This window comes from Arctopsyche grandis, chromosome 12 (genome assembly GCF_051622035.1).
Source record: "Arctopsyche grandis isolate Sample6627 chromosome 12, ASM5162203v2, whole genome shotgun sequence".
NCBI classification, from domain to species: domain Eukaryota; kingdom Metazoa; phylum Arthropoda; class Insecta; order Trichoptera; family Hydropsychidae; genus Arctopsyche; species Arctopsyche grandis.
Window position 1 is genome coordinate 4,004,039 of NC_135366.1, and position 18,893 is coordinate 4,022,931.

Genomic DNA, 18,893 nt, shown 5'->3' on the forward strand with positions numbered 1-18,893 from the left:
TAAATATTGTTGGGTAAGGGTGGGTTTAGGATCTAAATGAAAGGCCAAAGTCGATTCAGTTTTTTTTCATTTTTATATACACATATACCAGGAAGGCCTAACAGGTAAACCCCAATGCACCTGCCTGGCTAGTTACAAAACAACGAAATACAACTCATTAAGATCAATTTTTAAGGGTAAATTTTTAGTACACTTTCAAAAAACCCCCTCCAAGGAAAGTGGACAAATGATCTGATGTAACCGTTAAGATATTGTTGCGTGGACGTGAAGTGGGAGTTTCCAGGATCGTAAAGAAAGACGCAGGAGTGTTGTAGAAGTCGTTTATTCGTCTGCTCTCGTCGGCGCGTCAGGTCAGAATGGTTTCCAGGCCGAGAGCGTCCCATATAGTATATACCCGTTGGGCACAACACACATACATACACATGTAATAAACTATTGGTCGATGAGTGGGGCGATCCTATTGGCCGTTACATACGGCTTATTCATTCGGCGAGGACATTTTAGCGCGAACGAGAGATCAGGTGATTAGCGCTCGTAAACCATCGGTCCACGAGAGCCACCCACCTAATCTCTACGTTACAATATCAATGTGATCGGAAAGTAGGATGAGAAGACGGGTGCGAAAATCTCGGCAGCGTATGGGAGCCCATAGCTTCAATTCTTGGAGCGCCGTGGGATTGCTCTTAATATGTAGTTTATAGAAGTGAGATATCAATTGGATTTCCTTCTGGATGATAACGATACAAACTAGGAGTGTATGAACGGGAAAATGATATTTATTAATGCTAAAAGGCAAATGGTTGTCGGATGCTCAATTCCATATTGAATTCAAATCATTTTGTAAGTTGGAAGAGTCCGAAATATTACGAACACTTTTGGGTTTATCAGCATACAAATTTATTCAACGATTCAGAAGGACCACACGGAACCTCCGCTCACTCCAGAATGTCTGACCTAATTGTGTGTGCCTCCTTATAAATTTTGGCATTTTGAATTAGGCGTTTAAAAACACAATTCAAATTCATAAGCTTAAATGACAGTAAATTAATAATACAATAAACTCTCGATTATCCGTGCTCGAAATATAATAATTAATTTAATTTTTTCTTATATGATAATGAGACGCACCGATTGATTGCGACCGTAAATACGCGTGTTATTTGCAACAAATGATGTCACACAGAAATGTTTTTCGTTTCATTTAATTATTATCAATAACTTTCTGTGTGAAATTATTTTCTTAAAATAAAACTCGAAAATATTTCAGATTAACATACCTGTTCGAGATATAGTTAAACGAAAAAAAAAGGTTAGAGGCGTTCGCGAGAGATTGTAATAGTTTTACAGGTCCTTAAAAACGAAACAGTATGAAAATGTCAACAAACGAAGATTTAGATAAAACTATGCTCATATGGTTTAATCAAAAACCGAAAAAAACTGAAGGAATAGCAATTAGCGGTCAAATGTGTGTGGAAATAGCCAAGTTTTTCCATGAGAAATTAGGATTAGTAGACAACTTCAATGCTTTGTCTGGGTGGTAGACTAGATTTATTTTACATTTTGGCAACTCTAGTACTAACAACTAACAGCCACTTATCTGCTGAACTATAAGCTTTTTTCTTAATAAATAACGAGTATTAAAATTATGAATCAAAAATTTGTGTTATAAATATGATATTATATTCGAAACTAAGACAAAATTTGATGATTCGGATTATCCATGTTTTTCAATTATCCGTGCCCTTCTTTCCCAGCATTAGCCCAGATAATTGAGAGTATACTGTATAAATGAATATATGTAACCCTTATTTTTGAAAAAAAAAAATGTGTATTAGAAATGACCATCAACCTAGAAATTTCCTGACTGACCTGATCCTGATGCACATTTGCCTGACTTTACCCCACTATGAATAACCATGTGATTACAGAGTTGATATTTATAACGGAATGATTTTGAACAAATGTCACATTTGTGTGCCTTTACCCCAGTATGAATAATCATGTGTTTGCAGAGTAGATTGTTTGAATGGTATGATTTTGAACAAATGTTACATTTGTGTGGCTTTACCCCAGCATGCATATTCATATGGTTGGTGAGTTCATTCTTTCTAAGGTATGATTTTGAACAAATGTCACATTTGTGTGGCTTTACCCCAGCATGAATATTCATATGGTCGGTGAGTTGATCCTTTCTAAGGTATGATTTTGAACAAATGTCACATTTGTGTGACTTTACTCCACTATGGATAACCATGTGTTTGCAGAGTTGATCCTTTCTAAGGAATGATTTTGAACAAATGTCACATTTGTGTGCCTTTACCCCAGTATGAATAACCATGTGTTTGCAGAGTAGATTGTTTGAATGGTATGATTTTGAACAAATGTTACATTTGTGTGGCTTTACCCCAGCATGCATATTCATATGGTCGGTGAGTTCATTCTTTCTAAGGTATGATTTTGAACAAATGTCACATTTGTGTGGCTTTACCCCAGCATGAATATTCATATGGTCGGTGAGTTGTTTCTTTCTAAGGTATGATTTTGAACAAATGTCACATTTGTGTGACTTTACTCCAATATGGATAACCATGTGTTTGCGGATTTGATCTTTTGAACGAAATGATTTTGAACAAATGTCACATTTGTGTGGCTTCACCCCAGTATGAATAACCATGTGTCTGCGGAGTAGATTTTTTGAATGGAATGATTTTAAACAAATGTCACATTTGTGTGCCTTTACCCCAGTATGAATAACCATGTGTTTGCAGAGTAGATTGTTTGAATGGTATGATTTTGAACAAATGTTACATTTGTGTGGCTTTACCCCAGCATGCATATTCATATGGTCGGTGAGTTGATCCTTTCTAAGGTATGATTTTGAACAAATGTCACATTTGTGTGACTTTACTCCACTATGGATAACCATGTGTTTGCAGAGTTGATCCTTTCTAAGGAATGATTTTGAACAAATGTCACATTTGTGTGCCTTTACCCCAGTATGAATAACCATGTGTTTGCAGAGTAGATTGTTTGAATGGTATGATTTTGAACAAATGTTACATTTGTGTGGCTTTACCCCAGCATGCATATTCATATGGTTGGTGAGTTCATTCTTTCTAAGGTATGATTTTGAACAAATGTCACATTTGTGTGGCTTTACCCCAGCATGAATATTCATATGGTCGGTGAGTTGATCCTTTCTAAGGTATGATTTTGAACAAATGTCACATTTGTGTGACTTTACTCCACTATGGATAACCATGTGTTTGCAGAGTTGATATTTATAACGGAATGATTTTGAACAAATGTCACATTTGTGTGCCTTTACCCCAGTATGAATAATCATGTGTTTGCAGAGTAGATTGTTTGAATGGTATGATTTTGAACAAATGTTACATTTGTGTGGCTTTACCCCAGCATGCATATTCATATGGTTGGTGAGTTCATTCTTTCTAAGGTATGATTTTGAACAAATGTCACATTTATGTGGCTTTACCCCAGCATGAATATTCATATGGTCGGTGAGTTGATCCTTTCTAAGGTATGATTTTGAACAAATGTCACATTTGTGTGACTTTACTCCACTATGGATAACCATGTGTTTGCAGAGTTGATCCTTTCTAAGGAATGATTTTGAACAAATGTCACATTTGTGTGCCTTTACCCCAGTATGAATAACCATGTGTTTGCAGAGTAGATTGTTTGAATGGTATGATTTTGAACAAATGTTACATTTGTGTGGCTTTACCCCAGCATGCATATTCATATGGTCGGTGAGTTCAATCTTTCTAAGGTATGATTTTGAACAAATGTCACATTTGTGTGGCTTTACCCCAGCATGAATATTCATATGGTCGGTGAGTTGTTTCTTTCTAAGGTATGATTTTGAACAAATGTCACATTTGTGTGACTTTACTCCAATATGGATAACCATGTGTTTGCGGATTTGATCTTTTGAACGAAATGATTTTGAACAAATGTCACATTTGTGTGGCTTCACCCCAGTATGAATAACCATGTGTCTGCGGAGTAGATTTTTTGAATGGAATGATTTTAAACAAATGTCACATTCGTATGGCTTCACCCCAGTATGAATAACCATGTGTTTGCAGAGTAGATTTTTTGAATGGAATGATTTTGAACAAATGTCACATTTGTGTGGCTTTACACCAGCATGAATATTCATATGTTCGGTGAGTTCATACTTTCCAATGAATGATTTCGAACAAACATCACATTCGTGCAGCTTTCTATTGGTATCTATTATTTCAGCCATATTATCATTCCAAGTATTTTTTCCTCCAGGGATCTAAAAAATAAATCGAATGTTATGTGATAGGATGTCATTTTACATGTGAATTTGTAATTTCGATTAATTGAATGTTCGGTTAAAGCTGAGATGCCGAGTCGTTTTCTTCTGCACTGACTATACTTTTTTAGACTCACACACAATAGTCACTAACAGCAGCGAGCAGTCCGATCGGTCCCGCGTCTCGGCTTTAACCGAATGTTTTGCTTAGAATCGATCTAAAGCACTCGAATCGTATTTACTCACCTCGCCATCTACTGGTGAACTACAAATGTCGGGTGGGCAATGAGCATCCAGCTCATCTTCCAATATTAAATCTTCCAGCAAAACTTCCTCCGGCTTGATTTTCAAATACTTGTCTAATTCCACCCTCGACGTTGCGTCATTCTGAATGCAAGCGTTCCGAAAGCTGTCGAACAACTCCAGATTGTTGTCACAAGAAAGGCATATCATATCTGGCAGATGGTCCCCTTTCCTAACCTGCAAATGTGAAAGGTATTGATGACTACGAGGAGTAGCGAATTTACAATAGCAATGGTTCAAGTGCAACGCGACTGACCCGCAGCTGACAGCAGGTCCAAATGCGCTGCACCAAACGCGGTGGATGAGGGTCGTCGTGGATGGAGACGAAGGACCCTGCTGGAGCAGAGCAGAGGCAAAGTCTGCACTCCATCGCTACTTGGGCAGGAGAAGCAGAAAAAAGTCCTGGAGAGTGGATAGTGGACAATGGATGAAATTCGCCCAATTCGAGTATACCTAAGCGAGTAGGTCGAATATCAACATACCGAACGACGACCATACCTAATTTCATATTTACCTAACCTCAGTTTATCGAAATATACAAATTGGGCGAATGAAGGTTGTTTTACGTTGACGGATAGATGGCACTTTTGCATTGATAATTTCAAGATTCTTTAAAACAAAATAATATATTAAGTTGTATTTTAAAATTTATATTTTATTAATAGATGGAGTCGATCACTGGCACGTATTTATTGTTTTTAAAAAGTGTGCGTGTTTGTCTGTGTATTTTAGAGATAATTCAAACACCATTAAATATCTTTGAAACTGAAACACTAAAACTTTTTACTGCGTAATAAAATTTAAATCGTTGCGCTGTAATTTTTTTTTTTCAAATATGCCGGAAGTAGCATTATTTTCCTTTGAATTATTATATATCCTAGACCGTGTATCGGACTGAAATTTTATATCTATAATTTGTATTAACTTGTACGCTCGAGCTTACACTATTTTTTGGACTTATTAATTAAATGTCTACTCTTATCGAAAAAAATTAGATGAAGTCGTGGGTTGCTCACATCAGAATTTTTACTTTATATTTGTGAACGAAATATGTATAGGCAGTTCTATCAACTGTCAGCTGTCACCATGCGTACTGCATAAAAAATTTGTGATGGCAACTCTAACAACGAAACAACGAAAAGTGCCTGCTTACGAACTGGCACTTGTTAGCCGATTCGAAGTCATAGCATAGGGATGCGGATCAAAATAAAAGTTGACGAGTGATCAAACTGATGATGTCATCTGTGCTGTGCTGCTCTTCTCCGAGGACATCCGCACCACAGTTCCCGGAGGAAGTCTGCACCACAGTCGTCATCAGTGGCGGACTGGGACTGAAATCAGTGCATGCCAGGAGTCAAAGGGGGCCCCCCCAGGGTTAAAAAAATTTGTCGTCCCCCCCCCCCATATAACGAAATTTTCTTCTTTCCACCACGTCAGGGACGTCATTTCAGCTTTTTCTTGGGGGGGGCAGGCAAAGATTGGTCAAATTGAATTTTTTTTCAAAAAATCTTTTTTATATCGGAATAAAAATGGAAAATATTCTTTGCATACACCTTATTGAGTTATAAAATATGAAAAAAATAAGCTTATTTTTGAAAAAGTAATTATAAAAAAATATTATGTAAAGAGAAAAAAGCGCCGCAGGCTAAAATTTTTTTCCACAAATCTTCACATGGTCAACATTAATCGACCATCAAACTGAGTCATCAAAAAACTATCAATTAACTTAATTTCTACCAACTGTCTTTTCACTTTATCTATGTACATGTACGTAATAACAATAGATAAAGTTTTGTTTTGTTTCTCTTCAAAGCACATAGCAGCGATTATTTTATTAGTTACCCAAAAGTAACATACATAAGAAATAAACGTAGCATTCATAGATCCGTAGTATCTCATTGATCATTAAATTCATAATATTTTCTAAATTCACACTATTCCTTAGTTTAGAGGGGCGAGTGCCCCCCTATTACGTCCCTGAAAAAAATGCATAATATTTTCAATTAATGTTAATCGAAAATCGGGATTTTGGGGAGGGGGCCCCTATCCTATATTTCTATTTACATGGATGTGTCTAAATTAGGAATAGATTTTATATTCGGAAACTGTTTAAAATTGTGTATTTAAATCTTACCATATCATCGAAGTATAATCAAATGTTATTTTGAAAGTATGAAGTAAATTTAAATCGCTGGTTGATGATGAATCGTCCTATCAAAATTGTTTTAAGCAATTATGTTTATATTTTTCACGAAAATTTGTTTATTCCCATTTTTATTTCAGTAGTTAGTTGTTACATAGGTATGGGTATATACATAATATTGACGTTGGAAATGGGCCCGGCAAAAGGGCCCACGCAAATGTTGAAACTTACATTTCGAGCCTAATAAAAAAAGTTAACCGATCCTTGGGCTGTTAAAGCAGGTATTAGTTGTTTGTGTATATCGTAAGAAATTTGTTTTGTTGAAATACCCAAACTATTACACACGTGAAATAGTTAAATTAAAAAGTTATTTAATTTTACTGAGGGCCCATATTTTCTAACGGATAGTGGGGCCCACATGCCATCGGGCATGTACGCTTGTATGGCCAGTCCGCCACTGGTCGTCATCACCACGTGGATATCAAAGATGTCACTGAAGTTGATTGTGCTGAAATGTCTTGCTTTGTAAATTTGAGAAGATATTCCCTTATTCTATATAATATGACTATTTCGTTTATACTTTTAATGAAAAAAATATGTATGTCGATTACAATATTTTAACCTATGGGGACTGATCTAGTTGTGAAGGTGTTCTTCACCACCAGTCCGCCATGTATTATAGACGAGTTCGTCTGTGTTTTAGTAGTTATTACTGCTGTTTGTTTGGATAAGGTACTTTATTGTTTGAATATACAATTGTATAATTATGTTGTTGAAGCGGCTGGAATCGTAGTGTTCTCGAGACGGCTATTGGCTGTTGACTTGGTGTCTTGATGGCCGCTGGATCTGCAATGTGTCGTTGCTCTGGATCCAGCTGAGTTGCAAGCGTTCTTCCATTGTAGGGTAGTGTAGTGGTAGCTGGTCAGATGCTGGATGTCGACTGCTGTCGTGGTGGCTGCTGCCTGTTGACTGGTCTGCTGCTGTGTGTCGACTGGTCTGCTGCTGTGTGTTGACTGAAGTTGTTTGAGGTGGACCTCCTTTTATATTGTTTTTGGGGATCCACTTGACTTGTGTTTGGCGATTGATTCTGAGAACCGCAGGTGGTGTTTACGTGTGCGAGTTAAGCGAGGAATGTGGTTTGTTGTTGAGGGTGGAAGTTTCTCGAATATGTGGCGTCGTTCCACTCGATTTAGTTTTTATCGCCATTTGTTCCAGTGAGTCTGGATGTTTGTTCAATGGGTTACAATGTAGTCGTTATTTGTGCACTTAAATGTGTGCAGGTGTTCTTTGACTTCGTGTAGTTCTGCTTGATTTGTTGGGGTGGAAGTTTCTCGACTCGAGATGACGTCAATGGTTGAGCGTGAGAAATGTATTCTCCGTCGCAATAGATTTCGATAGTTTCGATTGCGGTGACGAGATTCCTACAAACCTGAAACTAAAATAAGCACGGTGAGTAAATATATTGCATATCCGGACATATTTACACTTAGAAGTTACAACAATCATAGTAGTCACCACTTTATTATACCGAAGTATTAAACATTAGTGAGAAAGTGAAATGGAGTTTCTCAACTAAGGTTTGAACAGTTTATTGATGATTTACAACCATTTGAATACTGTACAGACTCCAGGGATGTTCAACTCGAGAGCACCCCCGAAGTCGGTTTTGTGAGATAGCTAGTGGTAAGCTTGGGCGGGGCTGGTTTCCTCAAGATGCCTTCCTTCGTCGTCGGCTGCTCTGCTCTGTCCCTTTCTCCTTCGTAATGTGCGTGGGATGCGTGATGTGGAAAAAGGGAGGAAATTGTATAATAATAAAAACAGGTTGTAATTCTGTTTGTATGGTGACTGTATTTTATATATATATATATATATATATATATACAGAGATCAAGCAGGGGGGACAGGGGGGGGGGAGTAAACAAAGTAACCACGCGTGCCTTTTGAGGTTAGCCACGCGTAGCTCAGTTGTCTGCCTTCTGGACGAAGACAGACCAGGCTCCCTCTGGTGCACACCGGACGGATACTGGAGCTGGTCTCCAAGTATCGTCACAACCCTCACCAGCCTCTAGCTGGTGATTTCGGTGGTGAGGTGGGCCCCGTAAACACCGGGGTGTTTACGCGCCAAACCGTAGTCGAGAACTGTCAATTTGTGTGCCAACCGCTGTCTCAGGGTGGCCAGCACAAAAAATATATCGGCCAAATCGTGGGTCGTAAGGCCACGAAAGCCGATCATCAGACATAGTCTGAACATACTCCCCCCGTTGGAATCCAGAGGATCGGATTCCAAAACAAATGAATTAATAGTGCAAAAGAGACTAATGATCTACACAATAAACAAACAAATTAGAAATTCACAATACAAAGCAGTAGAAACGACCAGTCATCAAACGAGTAAAATTAGTCCACCGTCAGTAGTCCCGCTGTACATTAACAGCTGACTCAGCCCATAAGAAACTATGGAGGATGAACGAATGAGACGACTGGCATGTTAATGCACGTGTTTATTATATGACAGCTGAAGACAGAGTGAGTAGCAGCTCTCCGAACCCAGCCGGGTTGGTCCCCACTCGCAGGAAGGCAACCAAACTCGACCATGTCGTATAAGCGAGCCGCCACATCACTCCCCCCCCCAGCATCAGCGATTACAAAATTACAAAGAAACAAATTTTACAAAAGAAAAAAAATATTGTTACACAAAGAGAAAAAATTATTACGTGGGGAGAAAAAAAATTGTTGACGTGGGTCATTCGCTGTGTACATAGGTGTACCGCCCTGAATGGTCGGTAGATTCGAGGGCGGTGACGTCGCGAGCAGGACGGTGGCTGGTCCGATGGTCGCGCGATGCGATGCTGCGGCGGCGCCGCTCTTCCGAGGCTGATGTCGGTTGGTGGGGCGGCGGGGGCGGCAGGGGCATCGATGTGGTTGATGATACTCCGAGCTGGACTGTGAGTCGTTGTGGCTCGTGGAGGTGTTGTAGCGCTACCGCCCGTCTCGGCGTGACGACGCTCGTGGGGACGGACGGGGCCTTGATGATGATGATGATGATGGTGCTGAGGTGGTGTATGTCTTGTGGTGCTGGATGACCGTTCTATGTGTAGTGGATCGCGCATGACTCCACATCCAACTGTCAAGATCGTCGTCTCATTCGCTCCCCCATTTTTTTAAGCACCTGTCATCGACGTTGTGGCTGGACGTCGGTAGGTAGGTAGGTAGGTAGGTAGCCGTGTCTGCTCGTTTATTGTCACCCGCGGGCCGCGGCGTGCTGTGTTGATGGCGATGGGGGCGCGGCGAGGCAGGGATGAGCGGCATGTTGAAATTGATCGAGGCTGCGTGACTCGATGTCGGGGGTCACCAGTATGGAGGATGAACGAATGAGACGACTGGCATGTTAATGCACGTGTTTATTATATGACAGCTGAAGACAGAGTGAGTAGCAGCTCTCCGAACCCAGCCGGGTTGGTCCCCACTCGCAGGAAGGCAACCAAACTCGACCATGTCGTATAAGCGAGCCGCCACAAAACAAACAAATAAGTAAACCAACAAACAAACAAAACAACAACAAAAAACCAACACCAGTGCTAGGTAACAATATTGTTTAACTGTTACATGTCCCATATGCATTGATAGCTTCATTACCAGCACCAATCAACAAACAAGAGACAAAAACTAACTGGAAACACATTTAACTAAATCACAACACAAATTAAAGACGCCAACTTTACTGTGGGACGTTTTGAACGTTCGCCACTCCGTTGCACAAATTCACTGAGTGCTGCTCGACTGGCAGTCGAGCTACTCGCCGGACTGCTCGCTTGGTGTTGCTGATGGAGGAGTAGTAGGACCTACTCCTGTGCCCCTGTCTGCCAGGGGCCGTTGCTGCATGTGCTGGTGTGGTAGCACCCTCGCTCCGGGCTGATCGACCAGATCCTCCTGCTGTTGCGCAACTAGTGGTGCGCCAACTAGGAACTGGCCAGGAGTTATGGGAGCTGGGTTGGGAAGGTCGAAAGATGTGAGGGTTAAAGGGTGCGGGTACATTGCGCTTCGGCAAGCGGAATCTTCGTTCCGCGGAAATACGCGATTCGTCCAGGGGATGCGTAACTGTCTTGACTGGACGTCTCGCGCCAAAACAAGATAACCCGTTGTGTGATGGCAATTCCGAGAATCGCTTGAAACTGTGGGCGCTTCTAGAGAGCCGCCCAATATCCAGCCGAAAGCTGTATTCATCATCGCGATGCGTCCTCCTCTGTCACCGCGTGACTTGGAGGGAACTAAAATGGTACGTTTGCCATTGCGTAACATCGCATGATAGGCGTCGCTGCCTATCACCATATCCACTGTACCGGGAATATCGAATGACGGATCGGCAAGGGAGAGATGAAGCGGCAAATGGCTCCGAATCTCGGACACGTTGCGCGATGGAAGTTGATTCGCGATCTCGGGCATGATTGCGCAATCGAGATCATCACTGGAGCCCCGATTGGGGATGCAAGGTAGAATTCGAATTACCGCGCCACTAGTAATGGACGTCCTATTTGAACCTATTCCTACCAGGTTGACGTCCATCCTTTTCGACTTTAAGGCGAGTCGCCTTCTTAAGTCTTCAGAGATGAGGTTGAGTTCGGAGCCGTTATCTAACAATGCTCGAACCTTGTGCGAACGCCCATCTCCGCCGCGAACTCGTACTTCCACGGTGGATAACAGGACAGTTCGGGCGTGAGAAGGCGATACGCGTCTCACCGAGTGTAAAATCAACGATGATTTTACGGGTTTGGCGTTCTCTGATTTCTTGGGGCTCCGATAATGTTTGGCCTTATTTGAAGGCGAAGTTTGGTATGGAGTTGAGTCATGTAACATGGTGTGATGGGCATGACCGCATTTGAAGCATCTCTGCTTTGTTTGGCACGCGTGAACTATGTGCCCTGGTCTCAAGCAGTTGAGACATAGTCGACGTTTTATGGCGTTCGACCTACGTTCATCACCGCTCATTTGGCGGAATGATGGACAGGCTAGCAGAGAATGACTTCCGCTGCAACTGATGCAGGAGGGGCGTTCTCTCCTCATATGCAGAACTGCTGCCTTCGGATTCGTAATGGTTCTTGGTCGAGGATTCGACTCGCCTTTTAAGACGAAGTCGGCATTTGCCATCGATTGGCACTGGCACGTTAGAAAATGCATTATTTTGCTAAACGTGCAGTCTTCATACTTGGGAGTCTGAAGCTCCCATTGCTGAAGTGTACGCCGGTCGAGTTTTCTGGTAAAAAAAATAATCAAATTTTTTTTTTTACCTTTTAGGGCTTCGCCCCTCCACGCCCCAAAGATTAATTGCCGTTTAGGGCTTCGCCCCCCTTAGTTAATGCCTTTTAGGGCTTCGCCCCTCCGCGCCCCCATGATTAAATGCCGTCTAGGGCTTCGCCCCCATGATCAGTTGCCATTTAGGGCTTCGCCCCATAAGGCAGCGCCCCATAAGGCTGCGCCCCATAAAGCTGCGCCCCCTTCGGGGCCCCATGCGGCTGAGCTCAATAAGGCGGCGCCCCATAAGACTGCGCCCATAAGGCTGCGCCCCATAAAGCTGCGCCCCCTTCGGGGCCCAATGCGGCTGAGCTCAATAAGGCGGCGCCCCCTTCGGGGCCCCATGCGGCTGAGCTCAATAAGGCGGCGCCCCCTTCGGGGCCCCATGCGAATGAGCTCCATAAGGCTACAGGATACATACATACAAAGTCTCTTTCCAAATTATAGATTAGATTATGACAATAAAAATAAAGCGATTTTCCATTCCAAAATACTCTGCAAGCTGACTAAAATGTCACAATTGTTTCGTAAATTTTCTAATTGTTCTACCAGAACGCAAAATAAATATATTTTATTTGAATGTATCTTCATATTTTAAAAGTGCTTCATGAGTTTTTCTATTCTAAACGAATGTTTTAATTTAATTGTTTATTTGCGATGTTTTACTGTTGTTGTTTATTTGTAATATTTTACTTGAAACTATTAAACGCAATATTTTGCAAGATGTGTAATTTTCATAAATATTGTTGGGTAAGGGTGGGTTTAGGATCTAAATGAAAGGCCAAAGTCGATTCACAGTTTTTTATCATTTTTATATACCAGGAAGCCCTAACAGGTAAACCCCAATGCACCTTCCTGGCTAGTTACAAAACAACGAAATACAACTCATTAAGATCAATTTTTAAGGGTAAATTTTTAGTACACTTTCAAAAAACCCCCTCCAAGGAAAGTGGACAAATGATCTGATGTAACCGTTAAGATATTGTTGCGTGGACGTGAAGTGGGAGTTTCCAGGATCGTAGAGAAAGACGCAGGAGGGTTGTAGAAGTCGTTTATTCGTCTGCTCTCGTCGGCGCTTCAGGTCAGAATGGTTTCCAGGCCGAGAGCGTCCCATATAGTATATACCCGTTGGGCACAACACACATACATACACATGTAATAAACTATTGGTCGATGAGTGGGGCGATCCTATTGGCCGTTACATACGGCTTATTCATTCGGCGAGGACATTTTAGCGCGAACGAGAGATCAGGTGATTAGCGCTCGTAAACCATCGGTCCACGAGAGCCACCCACCTAATCTCTACGTTACAATATCAATGTGATCGGAAAGTAGGATGAGAAGACGGGTGCGAAAATCTCGGCAGCGTATGGGAGCCCATAGCTTCAATTCTTGGAGCGCCGTGGGATTGCTCTTAATATGTAGTTTATAGAAGTGAGATATCAATTGGATTTCCTTCTGGATGATAACGATACAAACTAGGAGTGTATGAACGGGAAAATGATATTTATTAATGCTAAAAGGCAAATGGTTGTCGGATGCTCAATTCCATATTGAATTCAAATCATTTTGTAAGTTGGAAGAGTCCGAAATATTACGAACACTTTTGAGTTTATCAGCATACAAATTTATTCAACGATTCAGAAGGACCACACGGAACCTCCGCTCACTCCAGAATGTCTGACCTAATTGTGTGTGCCTCCTTATAAAGGACAAGTTGTACAGCATCGCCTCGGCATTTTGAATTTGGCGTTTAAAAACACAATTCAAATTCATAAGCTTAAATGACAGTAAATTAATAATACAGTAAACTCTCGATTATCCGGGCGTGGTTTATCCGTGCTCGAAAAATATTAATTAATTTAATTTTTTCTTATATGATAATGAGACGCACCGATTGATTGCGACCGTAAATACGCGTGTTATTTGCAACAAATGATGTCACACAGAAATGTTTTTCGTTTCATTTAATTATTATCAATAGCTTTCTGTGTGAAATTATTTTCTTAAATTATAACTCGAAAATATTTCAGATTAACATACCTGTTCGAGATATAGTTAAACGAAAAAAAAAGGTTAGAGGCGTTCGCGAGAGATTGTAATAGTTTTACAGGTCCTTAAAAACGAAACAGTATGAAAATGTCAACAAACGAAGATTTAGATGAAACTATGCTCATATGGTTTAATCAAAAACCGAAAAAAACTGAAGGAATAGCAATTAGCGGTCAAATGTGTGTGGAAATAGCCAAGTTTTTCCATGAGAAATTAGGATTAGTAGACAACTTCAATGCTTCATCTGGGTGATAGACTAGATTTATTTTACATTTTGGCCACTCTAGTACTAACAACTAACAGCCACTTATCTGCTTAACTATAAGCTTTTTTCTTAATAAATAACGAGTATTAAAATTATGAATCAAAAATTTGTGTTATAAATATGATATTATATTCGAAACTAAGACAAAATTTGATGATTCGGATTATCCATGTTTTTCAATTATCCGTGCCCTTCTTTCCCAGCATTAGCCCAGATAATCGAGAGTGTACTGTATAAATGAATATATGTAACCCTTATTTTTGAAAAAAAAAAATGTGTATTAGAAATGACCCTCAACCTAGAAATTTCCTGACTGACCTGATCCTGATGCACATTTGCCTGACTTTACCCCACTATGAATAACCATGTGATTACAGAGTTGATATTTATAACGGAATGATTTTGAACAAATGTCACATGTGTGTGGCTTTATCCCAGTATGAATATTCATATGTACGCCAAGATGATTCTTTCTAAGGAATGATTTTGAACAAATGTCACATTTGTGTGGCTTTACTCCACTATGATTAACTAAGTGTCTGGAAAGTTGAACTTTTGAAGGGAATAATTTTGAACAAATGTCACATTTGTGTTGCTTTATCCCAGTATGAATAACCATGTGTTTCCAGAGTAGATTTATGGAATGGAATGATTCTGAACAAACGGCACATTTGTGTGGCTTTACTCCACTATGAATAACCATGTGTCCGCGGAGTATACGTTTTGAATGGAATGATTTTAAACAAATGTAACATTCGTATGGCTTTACCCCAGTATGAATATTCATATGCTCGGCGAGTTCATTCTTTCTAAGGTATGATTGTGAACAAATGTCACATTTGTGTGGCTTCACCCCAGTATGAATAACCATGTGTCTACGGAGTAGATTTTTTGAATGGAATGATTTTGAACAAATGTTACATTTGTGTGGCTTTACTCCACTATGATTAATCATGTGTCTGCGGAGTAGATGTTTTGAATGGAATGATTCTAAACAAATGTCACATTCGTATGGCTTTACCCCAGTATGAATATTCATATGTGAGGTGAGTTCATTCTTTCTAAGGTATGATTTTGAACAAATGTCACATTTGTGTGGCTTTACCCCAGTATGAATAGCCATGTGTTTGCTGAGTAGATTTATGGAATGGAATGATTCTGAACAAACGTCACATTTGTGTGGCTTTACTCCACTATGAATAACCATGTGTCCGCGGAGTATACGTTTTAAATGGAATGATTTTAAACAAATGTAACATTCGTATGGCTTTACCCCAGTATGAATATTCATATGCTCGGTGAGTTCGTTCTTTCTAAGGTATGATTTCGAACAAATGTCACATTTGTGTGACTTTACTCCACTATGGATAACCATATGTTTGCAGAGTTGATCCTTTCTAAGGAATGATTTTGAACAAATGTCACATTTGTGTGCCTTTACCCCAGTATGAATAACCATGTGTTTGCAGAGTAGATTGTTTGAATGGTATGATTTTGAACAAATGTTACATTTGTGTGGCTTTACCCCAGCATGCATATTCATATGGTCGGTGAGTTCATTCTTTCTAAGGTATGATTTTGAACAAATGTCACATTTGTGTGGCTTTAGCCCAGCATGAATATTCATATGGTCGGTGAGTTCATTCTTTCTAAGGTATGATTTTGAACAAATGTCACATTTGTGTGACTTTACTCCAATATGGATAACCATGTGTTTGCAGAGTTGATCTTTTGAACGAAATGATTTTGAACAAATGTCACATTTGTGTGGCTTCACCCCAGTATGAATAACTATGTGTCTGCAGAGTAGATTTTTTGAATGGAATGATTTTAAACAAATGTCACATTCGTATGGCTTCACCCCAGTATGAATAACCATGTGTTTGCAGAGTAGATTTTTTGAATGGAATGATTTTGAACAAATGTTACATTTGTGTGGCTTTACTCCACTATGAATAACCATGTGTCTGCGGAGTAGATCTTTTGAATGGAATGATTTTAAACAAATGTCACATTCGTATGGCTTTAACCCAGTATGAATATTCATATGTGAGGTGAATTCATTCTTTCTAAGGTATGATTTTGAACAAATGTCACATTTGTGTGGCTTTACCCCAGCATGAATATTCATATGTTCGGTGAGTTTATACTTTCCAATGAATGATTTCGAACAAACATCACATTCGTGCAGCTTTCTTCGAGTATTACAGTTTTTCTTTGTCACAAGATTAAGTTTACGGGTAAACAAGTTCTCTTGGAATTTGTTTTTATGGTCCAATTCAGAATGTGTAGAGCAAATCTTATCTAAAGCTTTTCGTAATGGTAATTCTTCCGCGAGAATGTGTCTATTGGTATCTATTATTTCAGCCATATTATCATTCCAAGTATTTTTTCCTCCAGGGATCTAAAAAATAAATCGAATGTTATGTGATAGGATGTCATTTTACATGTGAATTTGTAATTTCGATTAATTGAATGTTCGGTTAAAGCTGAGATGCTTTGTCGTTTTCTTCTGACACTGACTATACTTTTTTAGACTCACACTCACACACAACAGCAGCGAGCAGTCCGAGCGGTCCCGCGTCTCGGCTTTAACCGAATGTTTTGCTTAGAATCGATCTAAAGCACTCGAATCGTATTTACTCACCTCGCCATCTACTGGTGAACTACAAATGTCGGGTGGGCAATGAGCATCCAGCTCATCTTCCAATATTAAATCTTCCAGCAAAACTTCCTCCGGCTTGATTTTCAAATACTTGTCTAATTCCACCCTCGACGTTGCGTCATTCTGAATGCAAGCGTTCCGAAAGCTGTCGAACAACTCCAGATTGTTGTCACAAGAAAGGCATATCATATCTGGCAGATGGTCCCCTTTCCTAACCTGCAAATGTGAAAGGTATTGATGACTACGAGGAGTAGCGAATTTACAATAGCAATGGTTCAAGTGCAACGCGACTGACCCGCAGCTGACAGCAGGTCCAAATGCGCTGCACCAAACGCGGTGGATGAGGGTCGTCGTGGATGGAGACGAAGGACCCTGCTGGAGCAGAGCAGAGGCAAAGTCTGCACTCCATCGCTACTTGGGCAGGAGAAGCAGAAAAAAGTCCTGGAGAGTGGATAGTGGACAATGGATGCCTAGATGTAGACGCTTAAGACGTTTGGAGTCACGGTGTTGACAGACTGGTGACAACGAAGGTCGTGAGCGTTTGCAGTCGCGATATGTATAGGGTTGTCATACGTCCCGTATATAAGGGACATGTCCCGTATTTCACTACTCGATACCGTATTACAATTTGTCCTGTATTTGTCCCGTTTTCTCCCTAAACTCTGCGTGAGAGAATCGGCGCGGTAAGGATCTGTACCGCATATATACCGCTATGCTTATCAGGACATATGGCGCGAGTCACCAGAAAAATCCAATTTTATTGGAATGACAACAAAAAAATCTTGAATCTCTTAAGAGGGCTGTACACCCGAAACCTTAATTTTGTTACCGTTCCTTTCTTCGATATATATATTGAGTGTATGTATATATTGAGTGAATGCGACAATATATATCAATATATATATTGAGTGAATGCGACAGTTGCGCTTCGACCAGATAAAACGTATTTTAAATTGACAAAATCGAGGTTTCGTATTCTATTATTTTCACCTCCAAAACTGGACCAATTTAAAAAAAAAAATCATCATCGGTATGAGAAAGATACTTTCTGTGCATCTATCGGCATATTTTTTTTAAAATCGACCGTTAAATAAGCACGCTGGGCCCGTTTCGTGGGTGTAAAAAAGAGGCGATTTTATAGATGTTTGGCGGCTCCTATGTCCTATAAAAAATAATTAATCAAAAAAATAAAACGATAGATGCACCCCAATGGTGGATATCCATAGCATATTAAAAAATAATTTCTCTAGTGCCATAATTGAGGAAGGGAGAAGTATAGTACGTTTGTATGGACAAGGTGCTGCTGTCCAGCCCTCTTAAAGCTTGATTCTGGAAACAGTGCCAAATTGGAAACTTTCGAAAAACAAACTGTCGATTTCTTTAACACTGCTGTGGAATAGGTCTATCAAATACCGTGGTTTTGATAGATCTATCAAATACCGCGGTAGATACCTCTAGTGTTAGCGCTGCCATGAAAGAAATGAGCTGGCAGTTGAGACAATTTTGGTTTGCCAGTATAATTTTAAAATGACTTGCGCCCAACTTTATCATCATGTAAAAGATGAAAACGATTTAATTAAAAAAGATAAATAATCGTTAAATACGATTGGGCTAAAAAGACTAATTTTTTAAAATAAACTATTACCTACCTATTTTTCCATGTTTTATTTGGTTCGGTGATTACTAGTCAAATGTGAACCGGTCACAGGATAACCGGTCGCTCTAGATCGGTCACACGTGATCACCCGTCACACTAAAACTGCCACAAAGAAGACAGACAGCAGTCCAGTCAGGCTTTCCCCTGAAGCAGGCAACTAGCCCACTTCCCCGTGAATTTTATGTACTGACAATAAACTTGTATACTGAA

The 18,893-nt window shown here is 40.1% G+C and overlaps 3 protein-coding genes across 3 annotated transcripts in view; all 3 read right to left on the minus strand.

Annotated features, from left to right (window-relative positions):
- The window catches only part of mip40 (Myb-interacting protein 40), a 237,704-nt gene that overhangs the window by 194,990 nt on the left and 23,821 nt on the right, over window positions 1-18,893 (minus strand). The window lies entirely within an intron of this gene.
- Window positions 56-5,102, minus strand: LOC143919964 (uncharacterized). The gene is made up of 3 exons (XM_077442587.1): window positions 4,869-5,102; window positions 4,556-4,789; window positions 56-4,309 (listed from the first exon to the last, which is right to left on the minus strand). Exons 1-3 carry the CDS (start codon window positions 4,980-4,982, stop codon window positions 1,850-1,852), a joined length of 2,808 nt encoding a protein of 935 aa, XP_077298713.1. The 5' UTR covers window positions 4,983-5,102; the 3' UTR covers window positions 56-1,849.
- Window positions 12,837-17,907, minus strand: LOC143919965 (uncharacterized). The gene is made up of 3 exons (XM_077442588.1): window positions 17,322-17,907; window positions 17,009-17,242; window positions 12,837-16,765 (listed from the first exon to the last, which is right to left on the minus strand). The coding sequence occupies exons 1-3, from the start codon at window positions 17,433-17,435 to the stop codon at window positions 14,660-14,662; spliced, it is 2,454 nt and encodes an 817-aa protein (XP_077298714.1). The 5' UTR covers window positions 17,436-17,907; the 3' UTR covers window positions 12,837-14,659.